Raw genomic sequence first — 16,157 nt, 5'->3', positions numbered from 1 at the left:
TGTACATGTAGCTCCTCGTCTGCAATGAGTCCACTTGGAACCTTGGTACCTAGTTTCATAATGTACCTTGGCTCTAAGCAATTCCCTCCCTTTTCCTCCTTGGGGACATGTGTGATACTGTAAAAAGCCATAGTCCTCCAGTTATTTACATGGGCTGCATGATGGTATTTGGCCATGGCATAACTCATATACTGGTGTTGGACTGCTCTGATGTGCTCCAGTATTCTCTTCTTAAGGGAGCAGGTGGTGGTCCCCACATATTTCAGACTGCACTCACACTCGTTGATATACACCACAAACTGTGTACTGCAAGTAATTCTTTGCTCAGTATTAATGGATCTCCCTTTAAATTCACAAAACAGCTTGGTGTTTTTGCCAATTCTACAAGTCGTGCAGCTATTGTACCTAATGAAGCCTTTGTTGGTAGATTCCAACTATGTTGATGGTTTTGCATCAGTAAAGTGGCTTTTTAGAAGTCTGTCTCTCAATGCCCATGCCTTCCTGTAAGTTACTTGGGGTCGTACACATTTAAGTTCTGAGATGCCATATTCGCTCCTGAGAAGATTCCAATGTTTCCAGAAAGTATTCACGATATCCTGGCTCTCCTTGCTGTAAATCAGAATAAGGCGAATAGGATTGTTCTGTTTCTCATTAGTATTCGCCTTACTATTCTCATTCAACGTTTGAGCATGTTACTTTGACTGGGCTCTCAAAGCTCCACTCTCACTATATGCTGCAGGGTACCCCCTTCAGTAGAATCCATTTTTGACCAGCTCAAGTTGTTTCTCCATCTCTTTGACATCAGAGAAGTAACATCTGGTGAGAAGACATTCACTGTAAGGGATACTGCTGATCAATGCTTTGGGATGAAAGCTGGTGCCATGTAACACACTATTGTCAGTCCTTCACACTTGTTGGTACAACTGGTGGTTAAAAAGAAAGACATTATTATCAAGACACATTGAAATCATTTCTACCAACATCTTGGAATGTTGTTTTTCCCTGATGTTTTTTTGTCCAAAAAATTACTCTCCTGCTCTTAGTCCCACATCATGTTGGATGGATGTGTACAGGGAGACCACATCAATGGTAACTAGAAGGTATGCCACTTGATATCTGTGACTGTTCTAAGATAATCTCCTGTCTCTTTAATAATGTGTGAACTGAGTGTGGTGACAATGGGAGCCAGATATTGGTCTGCATATTGTGACATCTTCTCAAAGATAGACCCTCAACCAGACGCTATGGTTCTTGCAGGTGTAATGATCAAAGTTGTGTGTATTTTAAGTAAGAAGTACATTGTGGGAATGATCAAAATAGGATTGTATTAAAATTGACATTCCTCATCAGCGAGTAGGGATTTTTCTGTCCATTGTCCATATAATGTATTTAATCAGATTTGTTTGGAGTTTCTTATAACTATTGCCATCTATCAGTTGTCGATTAGCCTCCTTGATGTAGTCTTGTTTGTCCAATAGGCTGTATTCCCGCCATTATCAGCTGGTTTGATGGCAAATGACTTCTCATCGGCTCAGTGAGGGCCTGTCCCTCAGTTCTGGTCAAATTTATTTTCTGTTGGGATGTCTTCTGGTACCCAGTCTTTCTATATCATCCATGACTGTCTCACAAAGGATGTCAATTGTGTTGCCTGGTGGAGAGAATTCAGATTTTGGTTTAAAGTGACTAGACTGATGTTCATTTGTTTCAATGTTTAAATGCTTCTTAATTTGTGGCTCAATGTACTTAGTGTCATCAAGATCATACATAAGATCAAAAAGTGTCTTGACATCTGGCATTTGTTCATTTAGGAGATTGGAGACATGGGATGTAAACTTAGGTTAATTTTTTGGCAATTTCTATTTGGCAAAATATGACAGCAGTTTGCGTTTACAAATTAATTTGTAACTGTCAGTTTTAGTATTCAAAAGATCACAATATTGTTCCGGACAAAAAGATAATCCTTTGCTCAATACTCTCATTTCCTCCTTGGTAAATTGATATTTGGATAAATTGAGCACAAGATTTTCATCAACATCAGTCTCATTAATAGAGCTTTCTGACATTGGGAGAGATGCTGTGTGCATATTCCCACTTAGATTTTCTGGTGATTGTAAAGTGAGTACCTTCTTCTTCCTCTACCCTCTTCAGGGATTTCAGCCTCGGTTTGTACCTGGGTTGGCCTCTGCCTATGTTGCATCCTTGGCCCCTTCCTTTTGATGATCTCTGATCCGGATATTGCATTCCTCTTAGAGAGTAGTTCTACTCCTCCCCTCCATCACTCCTTGTTCCTCTTGGTGGTCTGTGTTAGAATTGCTGATTTACTCACTAGGTTGTGGTAGTTTCAATTTATGGTCTAATGTCAATAATTTTTTTTTTTTTTTTAACTTTTAACGCATTTAGCAAAGGTGTAAATTGTGCCATTTGTGTAATATCTCTCATCCCTCAAAAATGTCCTTTGTTTTTCAACTTAATATCTTTGACTCTGATTCTAATAGTTCACTGACATCCATTTTGGCATGCTTAAATCAAAGTCAACATCCTATTTCTTGAACATTGCATGTTATTTCCCCCCCAACTCAGTAAACATCTCAGGTCTGGTGCCAGGGTGGTTAGGCACGGTGAATATCCAAAGTTCCCTGGGTACTCTCCCTAACTCAATATATTTCTCCAAAGTCAATACTTCCCAACTCCTAGTTATCTCTTTATGATGCATTTTTTCTAATTGGAAAAATAACTGTTGCAGGGTTGATGAACTCTCAATAAAATTAGATGTAGTACTCGTACTAGGAGCAGATGGGTTAGTGCTAAATATTGCTGTTGCATTCAGTGCCTGTCTCGCGGCTCTAGTTTACATCACTAGGACACAATAGCACTCACAAAAATTGCAGCGATATAAATCAAATGTTACTTTCCACTTGCAGAGATCCCTGGCCCAATTACTCTATTCACAGGCATTTGGGACACATCGATACACATATCTGAAAAGCAATCGTAATGAGATTTGTTTTTTACCTTTTACTGTGGGGGAGCCTCATAACCTTTGACTCACATACGGTAAACTCATGGTAAAATGGACTGCATGTGTTTACCACTAGTGTCCGTCCTTTAAGATCATGCAGCTGCAACGCAGCAAGGATAGAGGCACTTGACTGGTTACATGTGTGCACGTGCTTGAGCACACCCGTGAGGGTTGTGCGTGGAAGACTCCTGTTGTGTGCAGCCCAGGGACTGTGCACAGGTAGACTGGAGGGATTATGGAGGATTGGGCAGTGACCAGAAATAGGCCTGATAATGTGGGTGTGCACATGTAGGGGAAGTCAGTGTGCTTTACTGTCTTGACTATAGTGACATTCCATTATATTCCTATGGGAAAGGCTGCCTTACAGCGCAGCTCCTGTCTCCTGGGGCCCACAGACTCTAGAGTTGCACCAATGTACGCTGTAACCTGTGTGAAAGAAAAGTTTTGTATACTCCAAAAGCATATCTGTGCAGCTTATGGGTCATCCAGAAATGTCATCTTTCTCTGCCTCTGCTAAGGATCAGAGCCCAGTCCTTTTGTGACCCTGCTGGGCTGGTTTAATTAGTTTTCTCTCCAGCTGAAGGAGCAGAGGCCTCACCTATCAAAGGAAGAAATTAACAGTGCTTAAGTCAGCTCTTAAGGAGGAAGGGATTGGGTGAATTGCCAGCTGTCATCCTGTGCCGGAATAGGGCCTGCTCAAGGCCTCTCAACAAAGGAATGAGTACAGAACTCTGGAACCAAAGTAGCAGCGGGGGGGAACTCCTTTGCAGATGTACTAGGGGAAGGCCCTGGCAGTGATGTCAGCAAAGGGTGGAGCTGAGACCCTCCAGAGCGCATGTGACTCCTGGATGACGTAATTTTGAGCTATCCCAGAAGACTGTGCAGGGAGGTTGGGACGGGGTGGAGCAGTGATGTGGCACATCAGTATAGGTCACTCCTGCCCCAACTTAAAAGGTCCTGCGCAGGGGAGAGAGCTGTCTTGGTTGTTCTTTTCTGTAGAACACTGGGACTGGAGGCTGACGCCAGGAACAGTTGGAAGGAAGAACCCCTGACTGCCATCTGGATTAAGGACTCTGCCTCTGATTGACCCCGGGACCAGTGGTGCATGCCTCAGGACCAAGGAAGCTGGTCCCTTTACACCGAGGACCAGTTTGAGGAAAGACTGGGCTCTCCGCGAGGAGAAGAGGAGGCCCAGAGGAAAACTAGCTGAAAGCATGGCGCTGGGAGACAGTTCAACCGGCTCCCTACAGAGGTCTTTGGATTGGAGGCCAGGGGGTCTGCAGAAGGTGCTGCAAGTGGCTAGAGCTTGCCACCAGGAGCAAAAGGGACCCAAGATCAACATAAACTGCCCAATGGGGCCCAAGTTAGGAACGTTAAAAGTTTTGGTGACCTTTGATCTAATTCCAGTGTTAAAGCGCATGGGGCTCTACCGCCGTTTTGGTTCCTGCCTCTGGTGTGGGCCAGGGCCCGGAGGCTGCCCCGAAGTAAAAGAAATGTGGATAGCACCATCGCTCTTTCCCAACAGGAATCGGGACGGTACCCAGGACCTGGGCCAACGATGGACTGAGGGTGCGCCATTGCACCACCTTGTGATGCGAGGAAGGGGCCCAGTACCCCATATCTGGGCCCTGTGAAGATAATGACTCAAGGGAGCGTGGTCATGCTCCGTGCTAAGGAGGTAGGAGGCCCAAAACCACGTCTTTGGGTCCCGAAGCTGGCAGAGGAGGAGGGGGAGTGCAGCAGCACTTTCCCGAGTAGCCTGCCTCCTCTGCTTCCCATGCCAGAGTCCGTGGGGCGCGGGAAGGCCAACCACGAAGTATGTGTCTGCCCGCAGACAAGGATGCTGCTGTCGGCAACTGCGGCAGCACATCAGTGCGCTGACACCCCAGGAGCTGGCTTGGGGCAGCCTGGGGTGGGCTCCCGGGCTGTCCTGCATGGCTTGCATGTGGGGTGCCCGGGTAGGACTGGGCATCTTGAGCAAAAGTAAAAGCATGGCAAGATGTCGCACCACTAGTTCCCGGAAATGAAGGAGGAAACCAATGCGGCTCTCCTCGACACAGGGGGAGAGCCACTGTTCAACTGTGCATCAAATGAGCGCAAGTTGCGCCACATAATGCCCTGCGGGGCCTGGCTGCATTCCTGAATGAAAAATGCTACTTTGTTACTCATGGTGGCCACGGGAGGATGGGACCACCAACCAGTGATTGCACAGAACAGCCTCCCCCCAAAAGAAGTGCCAGAGTCCCCACCCTAAGTTCGGTAGGACTCAAAAACTATACCCTTCAGGGGTTTTGATGGATTTTCAGGCACTCCCCAGGCTGGAGCTTTTGCGTCAAAGCTGGGAGTGTTCCTCCCTGTAGGGGGAAAGAGTATGTCTACAGTGCTTGTGGCCTAAAGTGGTACAATGTGAGGTTTCATGTTATTGGACACTCTCTAGGGGTGAAAGGTGGTAATTACACATGTGCTATTGGGAAAGTGAAGTCCTTAGGGGAATGTGTTAAATATGCAGTATTTCATGCTGAATTCTTTTATATGGAATGTGATTAAACACTGCCAACACCCCGTAGGGATGAAAGTCTATAACTACACAGGGCTGTAAATATAAAAGTGAGGCCCTTTAGGGGCTTTGGTTAAATTGCGTATTTCATGCTAAGATTAATCGTGATAGCTCAAATCATTCCAACATGCCTGTACCATATTCTTGCAAATGCTTTATTTAAATAATGAGACTAACATCCACTCATGGTCAAAGTATGCTTTATTGCCAGTATTAAGTGCTCTCATCCTAGGTAATACTCGGGTATTGCATTTGAATACAAGTGAATGTTATTGACATGTGATTTGTTGGTCTAAATCTCCCCTTGGGAGGGACAAGAATGATTACGCAATATCACCTAGAAGTATTTACATCAGCTTGTGTATATTTGTAAATTGTTGTATAGTATTGAGTGGTGTGTGTGTATAATAAATGTACTTTTTCCTTTTCCAAAAGACAAAGCAAAGACTGGACAATCAATTGTTGAGTGTTACTGTGTATCTGTGAATAATGATTACTAGCCCATACCACCTCCCTTGAGTAGGCCTTGGACTGGTCTGCCTTGCTACCTTGTGAAAGTCAAGTGCTACAATGGGGTGTTTGGTTCCCAGTGGAGGACAAATGTGGACCCATTTCTTGTGCAGGCCACACAACTAATGACCCATTTTGTAACAGTGAGCAATAAAGCCTCTATGAAAGCTGCTAGCGCACCTTCTCTCCTAGGTCATTATGATAGGTCTCTTTGAAACTCCATTCAATAATTGTTGGAAGATCTTCCTAGAGATAAATGTCATGACTTTCAAGAAATTATCAATAAAGGCATATTGGTGTCAAACCAAGCCATCAGTGCTGCAGCTGGATCCTCCACTGTAGCAGCGCATGGCTACTGTCATGGCCTAGTACTTTGGCGCTTTTCTTGGGTGAGACTCACAGCCTTGAAACCTGAAGCCCAACACAGAATGCGGAAGCTGCCATTTTCAGAAAGCACCTTATTTGGCTTGTATGACGATGATTTGTCTGGGATGAAATCAGAGCTCAACACTCTGAAAGCTTGATTAGAGAAAAGGCGGGAATATAAAAGACATTCCTATAGGCCCCTTGACAGCCAGTACTTAAACCAGAGGGTTCAAACCACTCATTGGCTTCAAGGGCAACAATAATCATCCCAACAGCCACCAGACATCAGAAACCGCACCACCAGTCAAGGAGCAGAGGAGGTCAGCAATCATCTGCCGAAGCCACTAAACCAAGTGGTGGCAAATAATTAGTCCTCCATTCTTCCTCCTCCATTACCCAGTCCAGTAGGGGAAAGTGTAACATCTTATCTACAATAGTGGCAAAAAAGAACTACCAACAAATGGGTTCTGAATATTGTAGAACAAGGATACTCTCTGGTACAAGTGTCCTCCAAAATCCATTGCACAGAAGAAACCATCTGTCTTCCAGTGGGAAAAACTGCAATAAGAAATCTCCATCCTATTGCACAAGCATGTGGTGGAAAAGGTCCCCTCTCACCTGAGGCACAGGACATTATTCTTGTTACGTTGTAGTTAAGAAAAGGACTGAAAAAGTAGAGTCAAAAAGCAAACAAGTAGATTTGAAAACAAAAATTCAGAATGTTGGCTCTTCATCAAATCTACCCTCAGCTCCATCAAGGGGAGTGGTTGTGTTCAATAGATCTACAAGATGCCTATTTTTACTTACATTATCATCTAGCTATCATGACTCTCAATCGGCTGGGTTTGTATTTGAATCACGACAAATCAGTCTCAATACCAGGCAATCCCTTCACTACTTGGGTGCAGCCCTAGGTACAGTACACACAAATGTGCTTTCTTTGAAGGAGAGATGACTATCTATTCTTCAGAAATGTTACATTCTGCAGACAGTAGTCCGTCCATTGGCAAAACAAGTCTCTCTCCTTTGATCAAAGGCATCATGCATTTTTCTGGTCCTGAATGCACATCTCTACATGAGACCTCTCCAGCAGTGTCTAGATGATTAATGTGATCAACTGTCAGGACAGTGGGAAGACAAGGTGATACTGACTGCTCGGGCAAAATAATCACACAGCTGGTGGTGCAGTTCCGGAAATCTACTCAAAGTAATGAATTTCCATCAAGTTGTACCGACTTAACCCTAGTGATGGATGCCTCCCTAACCAGTTGGGGTGTTCATGTGGAAAATCTACAGATATAAGGCATGTGGTTACAGAAGGAACAGTCTTACCACATCAACTTTCTGGAACTGAGGGCAGTACACCTAGCCCTGAACGCTTTTCTCCTGTCATTTAGGACTAATTCTCTCCTTGTTCAGACTGACAATATGACAAGTACGCTTCACCCAAACAAACAGGGAGGAACTAGATCTGGACCGCAGTCTCTGGAAGCACACACAATATGGAAATGGCTAATATTCAGGAATCTCAAAATTACAGCGATTCATCTACTGGGAATCCTGAACGCTTAAGTATACACTCTCAGAAGAACCATTCAAGAAAATCACAAATGGGTATTAAACGACTTCATACTTCAAAACATTTTTCAGACAGGGGTTTTCCCCAGGCAGATATTTTCGCTAATGGAGAAAACAAAATATGCCCAAGCTTCGTTTCAAGGTTTTACCAACCATGTTCTGCTGGATCAGTTGGTGAGGTAAATTATGCATTTCCTCCAATTCTCCTACTGCTAACAGTGCTTATGAGCTGTCACTCTCAAAAGCCAGAATGATTCTTATTGCTCCAAAGTGGCCCAGTAGTGGTGGTTCATGGATCTCCTTCACCTCTCTTGAGCTTCTACACAGGAGTCTGCTGTGCAGACTAGACCTTCCTCAGAAGTACGGAGGCCATATTCAACAACCCAACCTTCACATGTTGAACTTGGCTTCTGGGCTCCTGAACTCATACAATATGGTCACCTGAACATCCCTCAAGAACATATGGATGTGTTGAAAGAAGCAGACTGACATCTATTAGAACTTCCCATTTGTTCGGGTGGAAGAGATTATGCATCTGGTGCTCTCAGAACAACTTCAATCCTCTCATTTGTCAAGAAGAGGTGGTTCTTCCATACCTCCTCCGTTTGGCTAAACATAATTACAGTTCTCCTCTATTAAAGTATACCTTGCAGCAACCACAGCTTACCAAAAAATGTTTTTCTTCAGGTTACCTGTGGTCAAGGATTTTTAGAGGGCACTGAGAATATATACCCTAATTTCAGGAGACCTTCTCCTCCATGGGGGTTAAATATTATCCTTTTTTGCCTTTTGGGTCCTCCATTCACACCATTCACAAGGCCTCTCTCCAATACCTATCCTAGAAGGTGTCCTTCCTGGCCATCAATACTTCTCCTCAGAGTTAGCGAGATACAGGCCTTATGTTTTCCATAAATCTTACACAATTTTTCATGGAAACAGGTTAGTGATAAGAACCCATCCTAAATTCCTGTCTAAAGTAGTCTCAGATTTTCATGTCATTCAGACTATTACATTAACTACATTTTTTCAGAATCCCTCTTCTTCAGATCGACCTCTCCATACTCTAGATGTCAGGAGGGTGTTGAAGATCTACCTAGATATGACTAAAGCTTTAAGAAAGTCAGAGCAGCTTTTTGTGAACTACGGTCCTGTATGGACAGGTTCGGCCAGTTCAAAACAATCCTTGTCTAAATGGATTGTCTTCTGCATAATTCTTTATCAAAATGCCAACAAAACCCTGCTTAAAGACCTAAAGCACATTCAACTAGAGATAAAACATCTACTGCTGCATTACTTAGAAACATTCCAACTGATGAGATTTGTAAAGTTGTGAACTGATCTCCAAGTTGCAGCTTACAAGACACTGTTGTCTTGATTCAGATGGAAAGGTAGATGCCCAAGTCAGGTATGCCTCTCTGAGAAATGTGTTTGCTTAATTATACTATTCCCTTTTCTCCCTTCCCTTCTGGAATTATTGAGGATGAACTTGCTAATCTATTCAATGCTTATGATTATCAAAGGAGATACCCTGATAGAGAAGGAATGGTTTCTTATGGGTAGTCCTAGTTCTCTCTCAGTGGACTCTTCATTGAAATCAGAAACAACCCTACCTCATTCCAGAGAGAATAGATAACATAACTATAACTCTGTAGTGCTAATTGGTTCATCAAAAAGGACTAAGTAAACTGCCACCTGCAGGGCATAATGTGGCATTGGAGGTCAAGGTGCCCTTAAAAGTCCAGTGTCCTCTTCTCATTGTTTTTGGTACTGCAGCCTGTGCAGCTATATGGTCATATATATCCCCCTTCTTTTACTCCTAAAAGAGGTAGAAATATTTTGGGAAAGATGTTTTAAAGTCACTTTTAAACCTTTGTTGTGCCTTTTAAAGGCTTAAGCCGTTTTCTTCCAAATTTTAAAGTAATTCAATTGGTAAAAGCCTGCACAATTTAACACTTGTATCACATGTGCCTCCTGGCCTGTCTGAAGTAAGGCAATGTGAATGTGGCTTTGAAAGTACTGCTCTGGCATCCCCACATGTGGGCGGGACTATTCACTGCTTATGATTTCAACGGAGATTCCCCTAAGAGAGAACTAGGATTACAAGTTAGAACCCATTCCTTTTCTCTTTCCAGTAGGTAATCTGGTTTACAAGACTGGCACCAAATAAATAGATTAGAATTGCGCCATAAACTGAACTAGAATGGCTTTTTGTGTTGCTATTTGTAGTTGTTTGTAACTGTGTTAAAGGTTTCTCACTATGCATGGCAACATTTTTGGCTTCGTCAATTGTTGTTTTTCACACATTTGTTTTCCCTTTCCAGTGCGTGAAAGTGTACGATTCCTGGTATCTCAGCAGAACATGCTACTGATTCCTGCACCATTTTCACCAATGAAGTAGACTAGAAAACGTTTCCAACACGGATTGTATAGAAATCCAACTCACTGATCAACTTGATGTGGCTACATCCTACCCGTAGTGGCTTTTATCATGCATGGAAATTACCAGAGTGGATGACAATGTATTTCCCCCTTTCATGGGTATTGAAAGAATTCATTTACTGTTCCTGGGATCAGTGTTCTATTTAAAACCACCTTTGCTTCTCTGTTTCAGAAGGTTCTTGCATTGAACGCTTCCTTTTTGCATTGAGCACTGTTTCCAACTAGTGCGAGTCTCACTGTTTACACCAGTTTTCCAAAAATTCAATCCGTACCAAATGAAAGTGTATGATAGTGATTCTAAAAGATGTCAGGATTATTTTGCCTTTCTTTTTCTTTCATGCAAAACATAAACCTGATTGTTGCAAGCAGCTGTGCAGCTGGATAACCATTTTTGTGCCTCACAGCACAACAGTGCTTTAAGGTTTAAAGCACGGTTAAGGAAGGTAGATCTTGAAGGAGCAGAACATACTACACTTTGAGGATACCACCAAATATGCATTTCTATGCAGTGAATGTAAACATAACTCATTTACAAAGTGGGTGGTTATCCAGAACATTTGCCATTGATCTAACCATTCCTGGCTTAGGTTGGATTTATTCCACTGGTTTAGAGCATGGTGTGGTAGAAATATGTTCCATAGATGGGTTAACTATTCCCAAACTTGTAATTTCTACAAAACCAAAATCAGCTGATTGTTTTTAGTAATCCATTACTTTCTACTTACTTGGCAGTAAATAAAATGTTTTCATACTGACTTCTCTACCTTATCATGTTCAGCTCAAGAGACAAAAGCTCCATGTTGGATTTACTACATAGTTTTTCCCATTGTATCTGAGCACCTTCTCAGCTTTTTGTTTCAGCTGTGTTTTATGATGCAAGTATTTGTGATGTGATTAAAGTTTCTCTTTTGCATATATTTATTAAGTCACTTTTCAGCTATGTTTTTCCTTTACCGAACCATATTGTTCTGAATTGTACTTGATTTTAAATACTGCTTGTTAAACCATTACTTGCTTTCGATATAACTACATGCATCAACATCTTAATGCATCAAAATATCTTAACATCCCAGTCACACATGGAATGTAACTGAGAAATATGAAAATGATTTCTATAGTTTTTTTTCCTGAAAAAAGAAACTGTTACTTGTAATTCAAGTTTTCTTCATGGAAACAGTGTTGAAGTCATAAACACTGAATATTACCATCCACGTCTGGAATTCTACAATACTTATAACAGTCGATAATATTGCATCCAAAAACACAATATGTAATTATATTTGTGAGTGCATTAACACCGTACATTTAGAGTAGGAAAATCACACCCCAAAACCATGGTTTGCTCAGTATGTGTTTATTTAGGCAAGGCAAGCACCCACTATTTGGAATACACTTATGACATTGTGATATGCCCATTAGATTAAGGTGGGAATGTAATTTTCCTCCCTCAGAAGATGTATGTAAAGGAAGGGCTCAGACAGGTTATGGGTGGATTCTATTGCATTCCTATTCATAAGGAGTCTGTGAGTAAGATCAGTGCAGATTACAAGGAACTCCTGGTGGACTGACAGGAGAAAGGTTTGTTTGGCTGGAATGAATTCCTATTGTTTAAGTATGAGAACCCCAGAACTCTCATCCTCTATTTTTTACCTAAAATTCATAAAGATCCAGTCAATCCCCTGGGTGAACATTCATGTCTGCAAATGGGAGCCTACTTGAAAATACTTATCGACACATTGATTTGGTTTTTTTTTCTCAAAGACTATGTGTCTCTTCCTACCTCATATATACAAGACACAAGAGATTTTCTTTCTTGTATAAAGGGCATCCATTGGGAGAAGGACTGTTTATTGATTACACTAAATCTGGACAGCCTGTGCATGAACACTGCACACTCCTCTGGGGTACAAGCTTGTTGACAATTTTTTACATCAAATTCACTGTCTTGTTTATTACACAGTGACATGCTGATGTGTTGTCTTTCTAACACTGTGTTTCTATTTGACTCAAATTTGTACAAGCAGGTGAAATGGACTGCGATGGGGACCTGCTTTGCTCTCAGCTATGCAAATCTTTACATGAGCTGCTGGGAGGAGCAGTTCCTCAGTATTACAATGAGATTTTATCAGGTCACATTTTAGATTAGATTTATAGATAATATATTTCTCATTTGGAATGGTCTAGAATGGGAGGTGCAGGAGTTCATTGATAGACTGAATCAAAATGACTTGGATTGCATAAGACATGTCAGTCACCATCAAGTTGATTTCCTTGATTAAAGGGTTACAATATGTGGAGATACTCTTGCCACTAAATTGTTTAGGAAATAAACTGCAAGCAATAGCATGTTGTACACAAACAGTATCCACAATAGGAAACTAATTTGTAGTAAAAAGAAATTGCAGCCTTAAGGGGCTTATTCTGGCTATGATGCAGAGATTTAAAGAATAGGGTTACTCAGAATCAACGTTGATAAATGCTGTAATAAGTATTCAAACTAGAACGAGCGAATATCCCCTTATAGAGGTAAGGGTAAGAAGTTGAGAATGAAGGAGGAAGAAGGTGTGGTGAAATTTATCAGCAAAGCTGGGGATATCAGGAACATTTTACATAGACACTTGTCTATATTAAGATCAGACCCAGTTATTGGTGGGCAGAATTCATCTAGTCTCAAAATATCCTTTAGAAAAAGTTCAAGCCTCAGAGATAAATTTATGTAGGAATAATTTCACGTATCCTGAAAAAAGGTACTAAGACGCAAGGCTTTTATTTAATGGTAATGTTTTTGAAAGAAAATGTTCTCTCTAAGGGGAGCAGAAAGATTGTGAAATACATCATATGCAGTACCGATTATAGTGTGTGCCTGTCACGTACCTGTGTAAGAAACTGTACAATTGTGGTACTATACACCCATTAAAGAAACCAGTACTGGAGCATATGTGTGCTAATTAGAATGTAGATATACATTACCCAGTAGATGGACATTTCAGAGATATCCATGGAAGGAATCAAAATTTGCCCAAGTTCAATGGCATTGACCATGTTCCTAGATCTGTAAGAGGTGGTGATCAAGAACTAACACAAGGATACTAGGGAGCTCCTATATTATAAAGCTGGACTCTAAGATCCCATGGGGCCTTACATTGAAGAGGAACTAAATATACATTGTAGGAGTTGCTACATTTACTTGCAGGTCATGTCAGAAACAAAATTATGTAAATATATAAATAATATTCTGTAACAACCATGCATCTGTTACCCTGGTCAATTACTTTTTTATCGTTTTTAACAGATTCACATTTTTCCACACAGGTTGTAGATATGAGACTGTGTTCATTTTTCCAATTTGATTATGTTTTGTAACTGTTGTTAGTATGCACTGTCTCAACAATAATGGAGGTGTTCAGGAGGTGGACATGAATTGAGTTGTTGATCTATCTTCAAATTGTGATTGGATTATTATTAGGAATGGTGGAATATGGAATTAAATATTCCTTTAATATTGAAAAGACTATTTATTGAGCTACCCACTAGAGTTTAATTGTGCTACCCACTGTCTGACAGAATAAGAAGTATACCTCCCTTGATATGGGGATCTATTTACATTTATACTTAAGATCGCGCATCTCATAGGAACCAGACATGGCCTATGGTCTTCACTAAATCATTTTTTTGTGAGTGGGGAGTACATAGGGAATATCGGCAATTAATTTATTGTGTTAGAATTCGAATTATTGGTCATGGAATGATATCTGTACAGATGTGTTAAACACCAGTAAAGATAGCCATCTGGACCTGTATCAATATGAAGTTTGGAGGCTGCAGTTATCAATCCCTTTGGAATATATGTATAATCATCACTCACGTATTTATGATGAAAATAATTGGAATAGAATGACATTTTGAATTTATTTACCACGTGGCCTCTATTAACAAGTTTTGATAAAGTGCAGCTTATATGGATTTAATGTAGGATTTATGAGGAACTGCATCAAAATCATGGACTATTTTCAGATTATCATGAAGCAGCTAATACATTGTAGACATTATTTTTTAAATGTACAAATAACAATAAAGAAGAAGGGACTCGGAACCAATAAAGGTCAAGTATCTGGGTTCACAGATCAATAATTCATCACCAAAGAAGGTACTGTTCTTACTATAGACAGCTGCAACAGGCAAGAAAACCGAAATCAGTCCAACCCTATAAATTACCTTGTGGGCCCTCACACATCCCATAGGGATGTCATGCTTAATCATAGCGCTGCTTCTCGTAGGATCGGCACTGCAATGTCCTACGGACACCTTGACAGGTCACTTTATCAGAGATCGTCTATTTTTATGCTGTATGTTGATGGTCAATGTGAGGGTGTCCTAACGTGCGGTCAAGTGGATGAAGTGTTGGTAAGTGTAAGAGATAAAATAATTTAAACCATCTGAGAGGGTCCACCTATAAACTTTAATATTGTGGCACTCTTGGCGGGATTAAAAACACTATATAACAAATCAACGCTATACCAGGGATACAATGTGCCAACGTAGCCTAAACAAGCCAGGTCAGCATGTTTCGCACCTGGTGGCCCAACTTAGTAGGGTCAACGGCGCTTCTTCAGGACTAAAAAGATTTAAAGTGCATAAAGGTGAACCCCATGTAACAAAAACAGAACATAAGAGTAATGTGAGAATAAAACAAGAATAATAACGCCCACAAGAATACTACATCTCGTATGCATTGGGTAATATTAATTGTAGTGCCCGTTTATTAAACACGAGGGGGGACATAATTTATCTTCCAGCCTGTGAACAGAAAGAAACAAAAGAAAAAGGTCATGAGTCACTGGTGCAGTGTATGCCATTCTACTGCAACAACATCTATACTTAAAAGCTGGTCAAGATTCCGAATATCTGATGTTCCACAGCGGTTCCAACCATGATCATTAAGACATCTGAATGCCACACCATGTGCAGAAATGATTATGTTGTCAGAAGCAGAGGTCCTTATCTTAAATAAAAATTGTATTGTGCCTCAAAGGTCGAGATCAGAGGCCAGAACACCTCTGCTAGCTGGAAAGAAGCAGCAGAAATACCTTATCATATAGCTCGAGGCTCCAGAAGATAGTGCCTCTAGACACAATCAACAGACGTGACAAATAGCCGTACTCACGGTTCAGTAGCTTGAAGAGCGCAGACGACCTACCCCCCCCCCCTCCCCCTCCCCCCTCCTCCCCCCTCCTCCCCCTCCCCCCTCTGCTTGCATGCACGGGGACTAAGCAGGAGGGGAAGTCGATTTTTAAAGGCAGCCCGATTTCTGATTGTGTAGAGGTGCTGCTCATTTGATCGGAGTCCCCATCAGTAATAATGGGGGACAAACTCCTGGTGCGTCTAAAACCCTGATGGCTGCCAGCTTGAGAAGGTTACAAAGACTAACTGGTCGGAGCCTTCTTCCATGCAGAATAGTAGAGGGACTCCTAACATCTCACACCAAATAACGGCAGCCATCTTGTAAAGGACTACAGGTAGTATATCAGTAAGCTGCGTGGCCATGTCGGGGCGGCCCGATTGCTGATTGTGTACAGGTGCTGCTCATTTGATGGAAGTCTCCTTTCCGTAAAAATAGAGGACAGACTTAAAGTGTCTCTAAAACCGCGATGGCTGCCATCTTGAGAAGGTTAAAAAGACTACCTGTTG

At 41.6% G+C, this 16,157-nt stretch overlaps 1 protein-coding gene and 1 long non-coding RNA gene across 2 annotated transcripts in view; one reads left to right on the top strand and one right to left on the bottom strand.

Moving 5' to 3' along the window:
* Positions 1 to 13,718, top strand: part of LOC138300725 (protein NipSnap homolog 3A-like) — a 111,866-nt gene extending 98,148 nt beyond the window's left edge. Inside the window, exon 6 of the mRNA XM_069240435.1 lies at positions 10,352 to 13,718. Within this exon, the coding sequence (XP_069096536.1) occupies positions 10,352 to 10,428 (77 nt within the window). The 3' untranslated portion in view covers positions 10,429 to 13,718. The remainder of the gene's footprint in view (positions 1 to 10,351) is intronic.
* The window catches only part of LOC138300739 (uncharacterized), a 332,717-nt gene that overhangs the window by 221,200 nt on the left and 95,360 nt on the right, over positions 1 to 16,157 (bottom strand). The gene's annotated exons all lie outside the window — the stretch shown is intronic.

This window comes from Pleurodeles waltl, chromosome 1_2 (genome assembly GCF_031143425.1).
Source record: "Pleurodeles waltl isolate 20211129_DDA chromosome 1_2, aPleWal1.hap1.20221129, whole genome shotgun sequence".
Classification (NCBI taxonomy): domain Eukaryota; kingdom Metazoa; phylum Chordata; class Amphibia; order Caudata; family Salamandridae; genus Pleurodeles; species Pleurodeles waltl.
This window is presented reverse-complemented; position numbering and strand designations above follow the sequence as displayed.